We start from the raw sequence: 15,309 nt of genomic DNA, 5'->3' as shown, positions 1-15,309 counted from the left end.
TCACAAAGTCAGCCAGAGTTCAGTGCAGGCGCAAGGACTCCCAGTCCAGTGCTCTCCCCAAGTCTCCTCTGTACATCCATCCGCGTTTTGGGGGCTTGAGTCTGTCCTGGCACGGGTAGCTGGCAGGGGTCCCGAGTTCTGGCCCGGAAGGGCCTGGCCACCCACTGTCCTCCGCCCAACTTCGGCGCAGGCCACGGGGTGAGGGTAGTCTCTAAAAACTGCGACCAGGTTCTAGGCTCCCTCTGGGGGTGGAGCCAGACCCGAGCGACAAGCGAACGGTCCAATTCTGGGCGGGCTCTAGGCCCGAGAGCCAATCGGAGGCCGGGGGCGCGGAGCGTGCAGGGAGGCAAGGCGCTGTAGCTTCGGGGATCCCCCGAGGCTGCTCGGCCCGGCCCCACCTCCGCCGTGGGTCCCGGCCCTACCCACCCTAGCTCAGGCCGGCAGAGCCAGCGCTCGCGGATGCGGCTGGTGCGCAGTAGCGGGCCTGGCCAGCGGCTCGGGGCTTGCAGGGAGGGCGGATCTCGGGTCGGACCCGCAGCCCCAGACGCCGAGCTTGGGGGTTCCCCCCGCCCCGGCCTCCTGCCAGTCACTACCACCCCTAGCCTCTCCAACTGAGCTCGGCGCCGGGAGAGGATTAAGTAAGTGCTGAGGTCACTGCTCCTGTGCAAGAAGGGAGGCATCACAGGGTCGCGGAGGCGGGCATGGGGATTGGGGCAGGGAGGACTGAGAGACCTGGTGGAGAACAGCATGCCGGTTCTCGAAGGTCGCGGTGCCGACCCCTTTTACCCCGGTTTCCTTCCCTTCCCCTTTGGACCCTGAGGCAGGCCTGGAAAGTGGTCAGTAGGGCCCCTTCTCTCCTTTGGGAGGCGATGTTAACAGAGCCCCAGGGCACGAGTTAAGGGTTTGGCCCAAGGTCACGCCCGGGATCAGTTGCAAAGCCAAGAAAAGAACCTGGGACTTCCTATGTACCCAGATGTGCCCAGCCTAGCTGGAGGGAGAAGGCAAAGAGGGATGAGCCTTTCTACCCCATAACCCTCTGCCAGCCTTGCCCCTTCCTCAGGGACCATCAGAGGTGTGTACACACCTCACACACGCCCATGCATCTGCACAGGGAGGCAACCCCACTAATGCCCATGAACCAGCACAGGGGGATGTATGCACCCACGAGCTAGGTATCCCTCCTCTCCCTAGGCCGTCCCATCTGCAGCTTGGCTGGCACCTCTTCCCACCCCACCTTAACCAGGGCCCTCTGCACTGGGCAAATCTCTCACCCTCTGCTTCCAGGGGAGGAGGGTAAAGAAAGAGAAGGCACCCAAACTGGGAGCTCCATTCCTGCCTCACCTTTCTCCTTGACCCTAGCAGCCCCTCTATTGTTGGTGGGTAGGGAGGGCAGTCCAATGTCCCCGAGAGCCTGCGGAGAAGCCCCGCCAGAGAACCAGAGCCTCTCTCTCCTTCTTGTCTTCTGGTCTTTCCACATCAGCCTCCACCCACACTCCAAGCATAGTCTGGACCATACAGTGGACTGGGTCCAGGGGCTCCCTTGGCTCCCCTTTGTGACTGGGTTGGCCATGGGGAGAAAATCTAACATGTAGTGGATGCTTACTGTGGATGGGGGTTGTGCTGAGCTAAGTCTTTCTTCGAGACCTGTTTGTTCTGCCATTTCTGTAACCCCATGACCCTGTGGGGATGTTCTCAATATCCCCACCTTAGACTCAGGAAAACGGAGACACAGAGAGGTGGAGTGACTTTCTAGGGATCACTAGTTAAGCGGCTGAGCTAGGTTTCAAAGACAGGCCTGTCTGACTCTTGGGCAAGTGTTTCCCTCCAGGAAAGGAAAAAGCTGTGGTATTTTTCCCCCCAAGCAGGATGAGGGATGTGGGAGGCAGGGAATGAGGAGGTGGATATGGGGAGGTGGGGGATATGGGGACGCAGGTTGGGGGGAGTTTTTGATCAGGGGAGGGAGACTTTTTCTTTCAAACATCCCCGCTGCCTTTCATATCTTCCAGGTTTGATCACTATGATCATCTCACCCACAGACAGAGGATGCAGGGCTTCATTTTTGTTCCTAAAAACAGGGGCACCGTAGATACGTAAAGTATGTGTCCTAATGTCTCCTGAACTTACCCTCATCCTTGCCCTCAAACCTTTACCTCCCCAGTGCTTTCAGAACCTAGAGAGACTTCATCTCACTACTGAGCCCCTGTCCTTAGCCTCATGTTTCTTATTCTTTCCTTTCTAGCACCCAGGAAGGCAGGGGGCTCCCTTTATCCAAGGAGGTGGCTGTGCAGGTGGCCACCACAGGTGGCAGGAACCACAGGCTGGGGCACTCCGGAGTCAGGAGTGAGTGGGCAGGTTGACTGGCATCAGGCAGCCTCTCAGCCAGGGCCCTCTCCGGATCAGCATGAACTCCAGGACCGCATCTGCTAGGGGCTGGTTCAGCAGCCGCCCACCCACCTCTGAGTCTGACCTGGAACCTGCCACAGATGGGCCAGCCTCCGAGACCACTACCCTCAGCCCAGAGGCCACCACCTTTAATGACACCAGAATCCCTGATGCAGCTGGTGGCACGGCCAGCGTGGGTACCATGCTTCTGTCCTTTGGGATCATCACGGTGATAGGCCTGGCTGTGGCCATGGTGAGAGCTGGGGTAGGCTGGGGGAGGATAATCAGTGTTTAGATTTATAGAGAACCTAATCAATCAGAAGACAATCTGGTTGTTGTTATTGTTGTTTTTGAGACAGAGTCTTGCTCTGTCATGCAGGCTGGAGTGCAATGGCTCGATCTCAGCTCACTGCAACCTCCACCTCCGGGGCTTAATCGAGTCTCCTGCCTCAGCCTCCCAAGTAGCTGGGATTACAGGCGTGAGCTGCCACGCCCGGCTAATTTTTGTATTTTTAGTAGAGATGGGGTTTCGCTATGTTAGCCAGGCTGGTCTTGAACTCCTGGCCTCAAGTGATCTGCCCCCGTTGGCCTCCCAAAGTGCTGGGATTACAGACATGAGCCTCTGTGCCCGCCAACAATCTATTAATGAGAGTGCGGTCCTCCTCTCCTGCAGAGATTTGTCCACTGGGGCCCAGAGACCAGAGAGGCTACGCTTCCAATTGGAAACAACAGAAAAGGTTCTTGGGAATACATGGTGTCTTGAGCTGGGTCATGAAGGCCACATAGTAGTCAAGGAGTTCCAAGTGGAGGGTCCTGATGGGCAAAAGTTTGGAGGCAGACAGAGGGTTCTGTGAGCAGCCAGCAGGACAGTTAGGGCAGTGGATGTGGGGTTGCAATAGAAGAAAAGGCTTAAAGGTGGTTGATGTGGACCGTGGGCTGCAGAGTCTGGGTAAGATGATCTGTGCATGGGAGGCTGTTGGCAGTGAACATTCATTTATTCACTTGGCAATTATTTACTGAGTACCTGCCCTGGACCAGGCCTTTGGAACCCAATAGAGGCTGGGAAGACAAGGTCCTGCCCTGTGGTTCTTACAGGGAGTGGGAAACAGATAAAAACCAAGGGTTCCAAGGGAAGCCTGCAGGGACTGACTTGGGGACTCAAGCAGGAAAGCAGGAATGCTTTCCAGGCTAGGTGGTTAGGGACAGCTGAGGAGCAAAATTAGAGCTGAGACCTCAAAATGGAAGCCTGGCCTCCGTGTCATGAGAAGGGGTGGAGGTGGCAGCCATCAGGAAGGAAGGGGGCTGGGGAGAGGGCTGCAGGTATCCTTCAGTAGTGAGTGTGATGCCTCTTGATCTGGTGTCAGTCCCTAAGGATATGGGCTGTCCCCCTAAGATGATACATGGACACTCAGAATGTCACTGAGGGACCACTGGAGATCGTGCAGGCTGAGACTAGGGAGGATGGGGTGCCCCTGAGGTTCCCCAGTATGCCTGGCAATGGTAGGATTCTGCCCACTGCTCCTCGCAGGCTCTGATGGCTGGCCTTGGGCTTAGGAGCATGTTGCTCTGACAAGTAGGGCTGTGGTGTGGCCCATCATGGCCTGGTTGGAGCTGCTGTTAAACCAGGGTTGCCATATGGGCCCCACAGGCTCCAGATTGCTGCCAGGGAGCAACTGCCAGCCAGCAAGCAGGCCCAGGGTGCAGCACAGGCAGAATGAGGCCAGGGCCTGAGAGGTCTCCTGGGTGGAGGTAAGGCAGGATGCCAATGTTTTCCCTTGGCACCCATGCAGTGGGTAAGCAGATGGAGGCACCCTTAAGGGCAGAATGGGGCCTAGAAACTGCCCTCGTTACTTTCAGTGAAAGGTTTTGTCCTTGGAACTTGAGAACGCTCTCTTACTCTTGTTCTAGAGGAACATTCAGAAGGCCTGGGTGGATGCCCCTCTTGCCAAAATCAGAGGTAGGAAGCTCATAGGACAAAGGCAGCGGAGGGCAGAAGATAGCTCCTGGGGACCGGAGACAGGCCCAGAGGTGCTCACTGAGTGCTGCTTCCTCTCCCCGATGCCAGCCTCAAGCAGGGCTGTGGGTACAAGGAGGAGCAAATCTGCACCAGGCTTTCTGCCTTACCCAGGAAGGAAAAGTGCTTGGTATAGGCAGACCAGGATCAGTGGTGGGGGAGGTTCCTGGAGGAGAGGGGGCTGCACCTGCTGGACAGTGAGGGGTAGGGAAGATTTGGAAAGGAAGGTGTGGGGGTGGCTGTTAGCTGAGGAAGAGGGGAAAAGGCATGGAAATTGGGTAAAGGTTCTGGCCTTTTCTGTAGATCCTTCTGAATCCCAGGGTCTCAGGGGAGGGAGGAGGGCTTGGGGCAAGGGCTGAGAGGTGGGGACCACAGGGGCTGGGGCTGGGGCTGGATCCACTTGCTCAGGGTGGCAGGGGCTGGGCCAGAAGACCTTAGAGTTCCTGTCACAGCCTACCCACAGGAGAGCAAGGGAGCACCCCTACATGCAACCCTGGACAGGAGGGGAGAGTGAGGATTGATACCCTAGTTTCTTTTCAGGTTTTGGGGGTCCTGCAGGAGGAGCTCTGGGCCAGGCTGGAAATCAAACCAGATTCAAGCTGTGAATGGGGCACAAAGAATGTGGGAGGATTTGGGGTAAACCACAGGGCTGTGCTTTCCCCGAGGCAGAGGTAGTCATGCTCCTGGTAGTCAGAAACTGCCAGTTTAGGGAAGAGCAGGATGATGGCAGAAGTCCCTGGATTCCCCGCCCAAGGTGGTCCCCCAAGTCTTACCCACTTCCTCCCTCTCAGTGCATTGTACAGGGTTTCCTACCCTGGCCTAGAGGTTCTAGATGTTTTCTCAGGCTGCCTAGGTCCTCATCTTCAAGGTTGTACAATGGGGGACCAGACCTAGGGGCCTTCTTAGGTTCCTCTTGCATCAGAGTTTTTGGGAGTTGACCTGGGCTGATGCCTAGGGGCTCCAGTCCCCCACCCCTACCTTAGTCCACTGGGGGCCGTCAGCCTCCCATAGGAACTCCGGAGACCACCAGCTCAGAGCCTTGCCTAGAGCCACTGCTCTACACGCTACAGAGTCTGGCCACTGCCTGTCCCTGGTTCTTTTTACATGTTATAGAGACGGAGTGTCAGTATGTTGCCCAGGCTGGACTTGAACTCCTGGGCTCAAGAGATCCTCCTGCCTCAGCCTCTTGAGTAACTGGGACTACAGGCATGTGCTACCTTACTGGGTCCCTTTACTTTTTGCCTGCACGTGGCTTTGAGCCTGGGAAGAGTTGAGGGGAGGGAACGTGCTGAAGTTTTCCCTTTCTTCTTCAGCCCTGGGGAGCCACAGGCAGGTGCTGAGTGGCTGGAGCTACAGTTATATTGGCAGCCCAGCCAATAGGTGGGGCCCACCAGTCCCCAGGCCGGGCCTAACTGTGTGGGCTCCCAGGCTAGAGGGAGCCTCTTGAGTCCCCAAACTCAGTCTGGGCACTGTCTGCAGCTAACAATGTCAAAAGGAGGCATGGGGCCAGTGTGGTGGCTCACGCCTGTAATCCCAGCACTTTGGGAGGCCGAGGCGGGTGGATCACAAGGTCAGGAGTTCAAGACCAGCCTGGCCAACATGGTAAAACCCCATCTCTACTAAAAATACAAAAATTAGCCAGGTGTGGTGGTGCACACCTGTAATCCTAGCTACTCGGGAGGCTTAGGCAGGAGAATCACTTGAACCTTGGAGGCGGAGGTTGCAGTGAGCCGAGATTGTGCCACTGTACTCCAGCCTGGGTGACAGAGCAAGACTCTGTCTCAAAAAAAAAAAAAAAAAAAAAACAAAAAACAAAAGAGGAGGCATGAAGATGAAGGGGGAGTGGTGTATGTGTCATTAGGATGGGGACCCACGGGTCTCTTGTTCATCAGCCTCAGCATGTCCCCATCCAGAAGGGCTGCTGGGTTCCTCAGGGCCTCCTCTCCTTGCCATTTGATGCTGCTCCTTCTCTTGCAGGTTTTGTACATCAGGAAGAAGAAGAGGTAATTCCCCATCCAAACCCAAATCCCACCCAAAACTTGAGGCCATGGGGAGTGCTGGGCTGGGCTCCGAAGGAAGTGGGTGAAAAGCTGATCAGGGAGTCAAGGCCTGTCCTGCGCATTCATGGTTGGGGGTGACCACTTCCCTTTGGGGAGGGTTGAGGGCCCCCCTTGCACAAGGATCTCACACACAGGGCAGGCAGGTGTGAGGATTCTAGATAAGTGGGTATAACCCTGGGACTGGGGATGGCAGGGAGGGGGAAGGCTGGGATTACTCCCACCCAACTGCCCAGCCACCCTTGCCCTGCTGCTCTGAGCTGACTGCTACTGGCTCCCCAGTCCCACCTGAGACTCAGACGCTATGGATTACAGCAAGGCCCTAGCCTAGGTGATCTCTGTGGGGCCCATGGATGACAGCTACTTGGCGTATGGCCTTACCCTGGAGTGGGTAACTGCTGCCTCCCTGGCTACCCATTTAAGGGGTTGAGCTGGTACTATAGGTGCAAAAATGTCTGTCATTTTTTCCCATTTCAAGGGAAATCTTAAGGCCCTAAGCATGGTTGTGTGCTGTGGCTCAGCTAGTCAGGAGGCAGGGCCTGGAGGGCTGCTGGGAGGGGAAGGGCCTGCCCTGTCCCCAGCAGCCTTTGCCCCCATCCCCAGGCTGGAGAAGCTACGCCACCAGCTCATGCCCATGTACAACTTCGACCCCACGGAGGAACAAGATGAGTTGGAGCAGGAGCTGCTGGAGCATGGGCGGGACGCCGCCTCTGTACAGGCTGCTACTTCTGTGCAGGCCATGCAGGGCAAGGTGGGCACTGACCAGGCTCCCCACCCCGCCTGCAGCATCCTCTGTCCTCCACCCTCACCCTCCCTCCTTTCTCATGCAGCTTTCTAGCACCTGCCTTGTGGTCAGATGGCAGGTATTGGGTATACGGCTTTTTCCAGATTTGTTCAGAAAGTGGTCATATTGCTCTGGGGCCACCCACAAACTCACAGCGCAAGGCCAGGCCAAAGCAGTCCTGGGATACAGCCTGGCTCTGCCCCATAGCCTGCTGATCTTTGGAGCCCCACTGGCATCTCTGAGCCTCAGTGTTCTCTTCCACAATTGAAAATCCTAATTCTTGCCCCATGTGCCCCCACATACTGGTTAGGAAAGTAGGAAAGGACTAATGGGAGAGATTGTTGGCGGCTAGGACCCCAGGTTCCTCTGCTTCCTGAGGGTCCATGGTCCTGAGTGGGTTGTGGATGGGGTCAGACTCTTGGGCAGCGGTACCTCTGAGTAGGCTGGTGGATTCCCAGTGGCTGACAGACCCAGGCATGTGAAGATCCCAGCCAAACTTGCCTCCTGTGTCCAAAGGGATAGGTGCCTGTGTGGCCATCCTGTTGTAGCCACTGGGCTGCCTGACCACTTGCCACCATTTCCCCAAATCCCCAAGGGCCAGAGCACCATGAGCAGGCCTGGCCTGCCCCTGACTTATCCAGCCTCTTTGCGTCTTCTTGGGCTCAGAAAGAATCCAGGCTGGAAGTCTGAAGACCCTTTGGTTTTGCCACCAGCTCTGCATCACCTGGGTCAAGATATATTGCCCCCTTGGGATATTCAGGAACTCGCACTGAGAACCTTGGTCCACCCAGCCGCTGGGACTTCTGGCCACTTGATACTTGTTTCCCATGTTCCTCCTTGTACCAGCCCCTGTGCTAGGGCCTGGGGGTACAGAGTCCAGCCCTCTGATCCCCCACTGGGAAAAGGCAGTGCATGCATAATTAAATCAACACAGTAAGTGCCTCCAAGGTGACAGGGCAAGCTGGGGAGGAATCATCTGAGCCAAGTCGTATTTGTAGGCTGAGCTTGCAGGGAGGGCATTCCAGGCAGAAGCCATTGCTAGTGCCAAGCATAAGCAGGCACCAGGAAGTGAGGGTGGAGGTGACCAGGCCAGTGAGTGCATGGCCTTGCCCATGGTCTCTGATGCCCCTGCCTGTCTTCCTGCAGACTACTCTGCCCTCCCAGGGCCCACTGCAGAGACCCAGCCAGCTGGTGTTTACCGATGTGGCCAATGCCATCCATGCGTGAGTGGCCTGGGACAAGCCTGGACTTCTGATAGAGACCCATCACGGTGCCCACAGAGCTCCCCACTCCCTGATTGTCAAGACCTACTCTGAAGATCTTCCCTGCCAAGACACAAGAGGGCTGAGCCAGGCCCTAGCTGTTCTCCAGACCCACCTGCTGACTCTAGACTCTAAGAGAGGGCCCTAGCCAGGCTGGACTTCTGACCACTGACTTCTCCTGACCTGAGGGCCCTGGCACAGAGGGCATCCCTCATGCTGAGAAGGTCAAGAGCCTCTGCTGGCTTCCTCATCCCCTGTCCAGATCCCTCACATCAGGGTCTGCCCCGCTAATGTGGAGGAAATGAGGGAGATACGGAGTGGGAGGGATTGGGGGAGGAAAGGGGAGGTTTCCCTCTGTTAGGGAGAGACCTGTTTTTTGGAATCTGGAGCCTCCTCTGGGGTGGGGAGAGGAAACCACCCAAGTTATAGGGACAGGGTAGGGCAGCATCTGTTATGGGCCCTGAGAAGCCCAGAGATGGAGCTGAAACTGTCCAGTATGCAAGGATGCCAGGAGAAGGGCAATTCACACCCAGGGTCCATCCATACTACGGAGGGTCCAGGAGGTCTCCCAGCCACCCATCCTTGGCAACCAGATGTTACTGGGGCCAAGCTAGGATGGGAGCTGAGGGGGAAGGAAGTAGGGGAATGGAAGTGGAAGGATGCAGCCCCCCGGGACCTGCCGAGAGGCCTCATGCATGTGCATGAGTGTGCCCATGGGCAGACATGTGCCTGTCCCAGCACAGCAGGCAGGATGAGATTGTCCACACTGGCCCCACCCTCCAAGTCGACCTCTACCCCATGGTATGTAGTGGAGCATCAGGGTAGGCTATCTTCTCTGCCTTCAATCTTCAGGGACTGCAGGGAAGAGGGAAGCACGCACAGCACGGTTCCTCTCTCCACTGCATTGTTTCACTGGGCTCACCTGCTTCTGAAAACGGCTCCCTGTCTTGGGCTCTACTGAGGATCTGGGGTTGGGAGAGGCTGTTGGTCTGAGGGCAGTAATCACAGGCTGCAGGCTAGAGGGGGCAGTTGTGACTGCCTGAAAGCGGGTGAGGGATTGCACCTCAGAAAAACATCTAAAAAACTTAGTCTATGTTTGAATTCCCCACCTCCATCCCATCTATGGGAAGAGCCGTTCAGTGTTTAAAGAGTGGGGAGATGGGTCCCTGCACTTGGCCTCTCCATAAGCCTTGGAGGGTCAGGGCTGATACCAGGGGTCCTGGCAAGCCATTGGGCAGAGACAGACTCCAAGAGTGGGGCATTTTTTTACGCTGGGCATACATATGCACACAAGCATGCACAGAGGCATGTCCCATGCCCAGCCTCTCCACCGTCACTGTCCGCTGCTGGCTGGAGGGGATGCAGGGGTAGTGTATGCAGACCTTCCACTGGGCAAATGCCATGTGTCAGGAGGGAAGGGCCTAGGAAGCCCCTATGGGGAAGGTTCTGGATTTATTCAGAACCTCCTTTAAATGCTATAAATACGTTAGCACTTGAGTCGACTGGAGGCTGCCAAGAATTCAGGATGCATACAGCTGTAATTTAACCCAGAGCAGCTCCACGTGAGAGCATTAAAGATGTAATGAAGATGTTTACATGGAGAGCGTGTGAGCCTGTGACGCTTGGGGTGTGGAACCCTAGGAGGGGCAGGATGGGTGAGGGGCTGTGGGGGGCCTGGGGATAGTTGCTTGGATCACAGCTATGAGGTGGCAGCCCAGGTTTCTCTTGAGCCGTCTGAGGAAATGCCTCTGGCCCTGACTTCGAGGTTGCCCTGGGGCTTCATTTCCCAACTGTGGATTGGGGTCCCAAGGCCTGTCACCCCCTAGGGTGGAAAGGTCAACTGGACAGGACCTTGTGAGACCGGGGGAGGAAGGGGGCTTGAGCCCCAAGGGCCCTGGCAGGGATATGGCACCTCAGGACCCATAGGAGCTGGGTCTGAAACATGAAAGGAAGCAAAATAGTGTGGCTTTTTCTGGAGCACAAGGGTGCAGGGGAACGGTGGGGGGTGGGAAGCCATTAGGGTCATCTGTGTGGAATCCACCCGCAGGGTTCAGAAGGGTTTGGGGGAGAATGACACTAAGGTGACCAGCCATCCTGGTTTTCCCAGGACTATTCCAGTTTTAACCCTGAAAGTCCCACAAACCAGGACTCTAAGTGACATCCAGGCTCTCCCCAGAGAGCTGAGCCTTCAGGCCAGCGTCATGGAAATAAGGGGCGGGCGAGCCCCAACTCCCCCAGTTCCACGATGGAGGGCTGAGCTAGAGGAAGGGGCTGGGGAACAGGGCCTTAGGTGAGGGGAGGGCCACGTGCCCATGAGCCAGCCACACTGGGGTCACAGCTCAGCCTGTCAGTGATGGCCTTGATCTTTGGAAGGGGTCTCCTTCCCTCAGCAGATTGGCAGGATCTGGAGGGGCATGGAGTGAGAGGAAAGGCGGTGGTGGGCTGTGTCCTCCCACCCTGTTGGGTGGGCCTTCAGCCCAGGGATGTGGGAGCTGCAGAAGATCCAGCGTCTGGGGGATTCTGAAGAAAAGGGGCCTGTGGAGTAAGGCTGGCTCCCAGGGACCAGGACCTGGATGGGGGCTCCAGGAGAACCCCAGTGCCCATCTGCTCCTGCTGCCTGCCCCATGCCCCTCTCCTGCGGGGTGGGCTTGGCTAGACAATTTGCACAGGGCAGCTGTCTCTGTGGGTGCCAGGGCACATGTTCACACCTCTTGTGCCCTCACAGGCACCTTCTCCCCCTTCCACCCACCTTCTGCCCTCTAGCTCTTATTCCCAGTCCTGCAGGAAAACCAAGTTCCCAGCAAGTTCCCAGGTCTTCCAGAGTGTGGGGTCAATAAATATTGGGGTGAAAGGTTCTGGTTGGTGTGTCCTCCTTGAGGCCTTGAGGCTGGTGTGGTCACCACCCTCAGCCAGGCAGTGGAATGAGATGGAGTCGCCTGCCTGCCTCACTGCTCCTGGAATTGACTATTAAATGGAGCCCTTTGAGAAATGCCCCCTGCCCGACAACACACACACACACACACACACACACACACACACACACTTCCATAAGTAAAACCCTTCCTTGGGAGTAGCAACCAGGGCTTGGGCTCAGAAGCTGGGCAGTTTGCGGTAGGTGGTATCTGGGTGGATGTGGCTCGGCGCCTTCAGAGGCCATCTTCTTGTTTAATAAAGAGAAATGTCACCTTCGAGCCAAAGTGAATGAAATAATCCCATTGCCTGTCTGCAGGCAGACACTGGGGATGCCTACAGAATGTAAAGGAAAGTTCTTGCGGGGGAGGGCCCAGAAACTCCAGTAGAGCAGCTTGACCTTGCTGTGGATTCCTTCCAGAAACATTGCTAAGCGTCTATCATGAGCCTGGCACCACGGTCCTGAGGGTGAACCAACCTAGACTCTGCATTTCCATTTTAGATGGAGGAGACAGATATCAAATAGGAAAAAAGATGTGTGTGTATGTGTGTGTACACACATAACACACATTGTTTAGGTCTATATATCTCTATATCTACATCTGTAGGAAAAAGAAGGTGGGGTGGGGGCAGGGTGCACCTAGGGATTTTATAGGCTGAGGGCAGACACCCCCACCCCATCCTGCCCAGCTGCACCCCTCAGCAGGCCTCAGTGTGGAGAGCCGTGGTCAATGATATCTGGGGGAACCCTAGGAGATGCTGTTTTGACATCCCCACACACCTTGTCCTCTGAGGGCTCAGGACAGGGGGCCTTAGTCAACCAGGGGACACTCTAAAAGGCCAGAGTTGCTGAGAAAAGAACAAGAAGTATGTAGACATCAGCTGCAGGGAAAGGAGGAAGGGAGGGGGAGAGCATGGAGACCCCTTAGGTGGGGTGGGACTAGGATGCCATCCCACCTGGGCCTGGGTCTGCCCATGGCACCTTCTCTCACCTCCCCTCAGCCATCAGAGCTCCTTGGCAGCAGTCCCTGCCCCCCTCACCCTAGGTGCTTTGGTCCTGCAAGTGGAAGATCAGGATAGGTGTCAGTGCTCCCCAGGAACAACTCCCTGCCCCTCTCCCCCAACCCAAGGGAGCTAAGGGAAGGGCAGCAGGCATACAGGGAGGAACAAGAAGTGGGTGTCCCCTCCCCCATCCCAGAGAAAACTCTAGGGCTACAGCCTTCAGCCCAGGAGAGGGTCTGTCCGGGAAGCAGAGAGGGGGGCGGAGCTGAGACCCATCTGGGAAGGGGGTTTCCTTTTCCCAACCCCTGGCCTGGGGAAAGCAGTCTGTGTCAAAGAGACCTTCTGCTGGGCAGAGGAGGAGGACCTGCTTCTCAGGTCTGCCCTCAGCTTTGAAGGATCCCCCTCTCTCTCAGGGTTCTGCTGGGAAGGTGATCCTCTGGGAGCCTGGGGCCAAGGTTTCTGTCTGGAGATGTTACCCTGAACTCAAATCTGCAGACAGGGGAGGGAGGTCTAGACAGTCTTTACTCTGAGGCCAGGGGGCCCCCTCCCTGGCCTCACCCAGGGGATACCAAGGCCTTCAGTAGTCCAGGTCAGCTCTGATCAGTCGATCACAGCCTGAGCCAGATGTTCACATTTTGAGCAAAATCTCAGGTAGCCCATCACACCATTTAACTTGAAAGCAAAGTGAAAAATCACACAGGGGCCTCCCTGGTGTCTCCCTCATGCCGAGTCCACAGGAGGAATCAAGCAGTTTCTGTATGCTCAACCGTGAGCTTGGAGGTGAATGAGGGCTTGCTGCCCTTGAGAGCCAAGTCTGCTGGGTCAGAGAAAGTCTGCTGACTGAGTTGCTCCCAATCTCCAAGAGTTGCATTCAGGGAGGCCTGCCTGGAGGAGGCAGAGGAGCAGGCACCAGCCACCTTCACTTTCTGCCTGACTCACCAGGACCTGGGTTGCAGGCCAGGGTGTGGCAGCCTCTGCTGCCCATTCTGTGGGTGTGGCCGTCGCTGTGACAGATGTGGCACAGGCTGTCTAGCAGTGGAACAGAACAACAGAACCCAGTGAGAAACATTCTCTACCTGTGGCGTTTCCCAAGAAACCCAGTGGAGTGCTGCTTTCTCTCCCAGCAGGCACAGCGGCATCCAGGAGGTGCCACACTCCTGGCTGATCCTCCTGTGGCAGCAACACCAGCTTCCCTTCGCTGGGTTCAGCTCGTGGCCCAGCAGAGCAGCCCCTCATTCCCAGCCTGGGGAACCCAATAATGTAAAAGCCAGTCCCACCAAGGGGTGTTAAGAGGGCAGGTCACCAGTTAGAAGCCACCAGGCCTGGGCTGCTGGACGGCCCCAGTGGGCCAGACCTGCAAGAGCTGCCCAGCCCCGTTTACCCATGAGGAACTGGGTGGTCAGAGGGGCTGAATGAAGTGTCCATGATTGCCCCACTGTGTGGGGCTTTGGAGTCCCATGCTATCTGCTCTTCCCACAACACCAAGGGAGAAAGTGAGGTTGGCAGCCACTTGGCCCCTTACCACAGTTCTTGGTACCAACTTCAGGCTTGCCCTGCCTGAGGAGTTTGGGGGCTGCAGAAGAAGATGGCCCCATGGTTCCAGCCTGGGTGAGCAGGCAGAGCAATGGGGAGGGGAGTTGGGGTGGAAGCTTGAGAAAGAGCAGGTCCTGGGCCATAGAGGGAGCAAGAAATGGGGGTGAGGGGGTTGTTCCTCGGCAGTCTCAAGGTTCAGGCCCCAGTCCTGAATTTGGCATGAACTGACCAAACCAGGAGGGAGGATCTGTTCCCTCCCCTGGCCCTCCGTTGACTCATTTGTAAAGTGGGCAAAGCAATCCTGCCCCTTTTTCTGCCCAGGCACGGGGAGGTGGGAGGCAGGAATTGCTTGGATAGGGTTTAAAAAGGGAAGGCCTAGGTGGGGACGGGAAGGGGTTAGGGGCTGTCATCTGGGCCCACCTTCAGCCTGGCCAAGCTCCAACAAGGCTCAGAATCACTAGGTGCTTCCCCTTCACTGAGAATCTTGGAGAGACAACCTGGGAAAAAGACAACGATTCAGAGCTTCTCCAGCCACACCAAATATAACTGCTTCCCAGGCCCCGAAGTCTCCCAGGTCTAAAGTGGAGGGCAAGGATTGTCTCTCAGGAGGGGTCCTTGGAGGGGGATTTGGATGAAGTCTCCTTGCGGACCTCACATCTTTGATTTTGGAGAGGGCAGGGGGTCGTGGGTATGAGAAGGAGGCCTGCCTGATGCTCCTGGGCACCACCTCTGCCCATCTGTCCTAGTGACAGAAGAAGACACAGTTCAGCCAGTGGCTGGAGCTTGGGTAAAGCCTGCAGTCCAGCTGGAGGGGCTGGCAGGGCAGGGGCCTGGTGCGCCCTTCTACCTGGGGTACACCATTGCTGGAAGCCAAGGCAAGTGGGGAGCTGTCCCCTGTGCCAGAGCCATCGGCAGGGAAGGCACGGAGAACACACAAAGCCCCTGGCTTCAGGCTACCCTCATGGGGACTTTCCCTGGGATGTCCCTCACCTGTGGCTCACCCTGATCCCTCAGGCTCCTCAGCCTTGGCCCCTTCATCTTCACCTTCTCTTTGAATTTTGTCCTGGCCAATGTTCTCTCTTTACTCTAAAAGAAGGCAAGTGCCTGGGCTGGTCTAAGCCCTGTCTCAGTCCCTAGTCCCCACTTGGACTTGAGCCTATGCCTGTCTTGAGCCTGGTACCCTGAGAGGGGCTGTCCATGGGGATCTCTACTCCTACCCCACCGCACAGTACCTACTGCCTGCTGTGTACCCCCTCCCATCATCTCATTTAATCCCTGTGACAAACATTAGCCCCATCTTACAGAGAAAGCACAGGGGGGCTCAGAGAAGCAGTGAGACTGGCCCAGGGCAGTGCAGCCGCGAGG

At 56.6% G+C, this 15,309-nt stretch overlaps 1 protein-coding gene across 3 annotated transcripts; it reads left to right on the top strand.

The window, feature by feature from the left end:
• Positions 1 to 310: 310 nt before the first annotated feature.
• Positions 311 to 10,094, top strand: LOC100970098 (uncharacterized protein C3orf18). Of its 3 annotated transcripts, XM_003818805.5 has the most exons (6): positions 311 to 638; positions 2,007 to 2,095; positions 2,240 to 2,635; positions 6,374 to 6,399; positions 7,057 to 7,204; positions 8,384 to 10,094. In XM_003818805.5, exons 3-6 carry the CDS (start codon positions 2,402 to 2,404, stop codon positions 8,462 to 8,464), a joined length of 489 nt encoding a protein of 162 aa, XP_003818853.1. In that variant the 5' UTR covers positions 311 to 638; positions 2,007 to 2,095; positions 2,240 to 2,401; the 3' UTR covers positions 8,465 to 10,094. The 3 variants fall into 3 exon arrangements, with proteins under 3 accessions (XP_003818853.1, XP_008970441.1, XP_003818852.1); XM_008972193.6 differs by lacking the exon at positions 2,007 to 2,095 and having other exon boundaries at positions 2,240 to 2,575; XM_003818804.5 differs by lacking the exon at positions 2,007 to 2,095.
• Positions 10,095 to 15,309: the final 5,215 nt, after the last annotated feature.

This window comes from Pan paniscus, chromosome 2 (genome assembly GCF_029289425.2).
Source record: "Pan paniscus chromosome 2, NHGRI_mPanPan1-v2.0_pri, whole genome shotgun sequence".
Lineage (NCBI taxonomy): Eukaryota > Metazoa > Chordata > Mammalia > Primates > Hominidae > Pan > Pan paniscus.
Note: the sequence above shows the minus strand (reverse complement) of the source record. Positions and strands in the feature narration are given on the sequence as shown.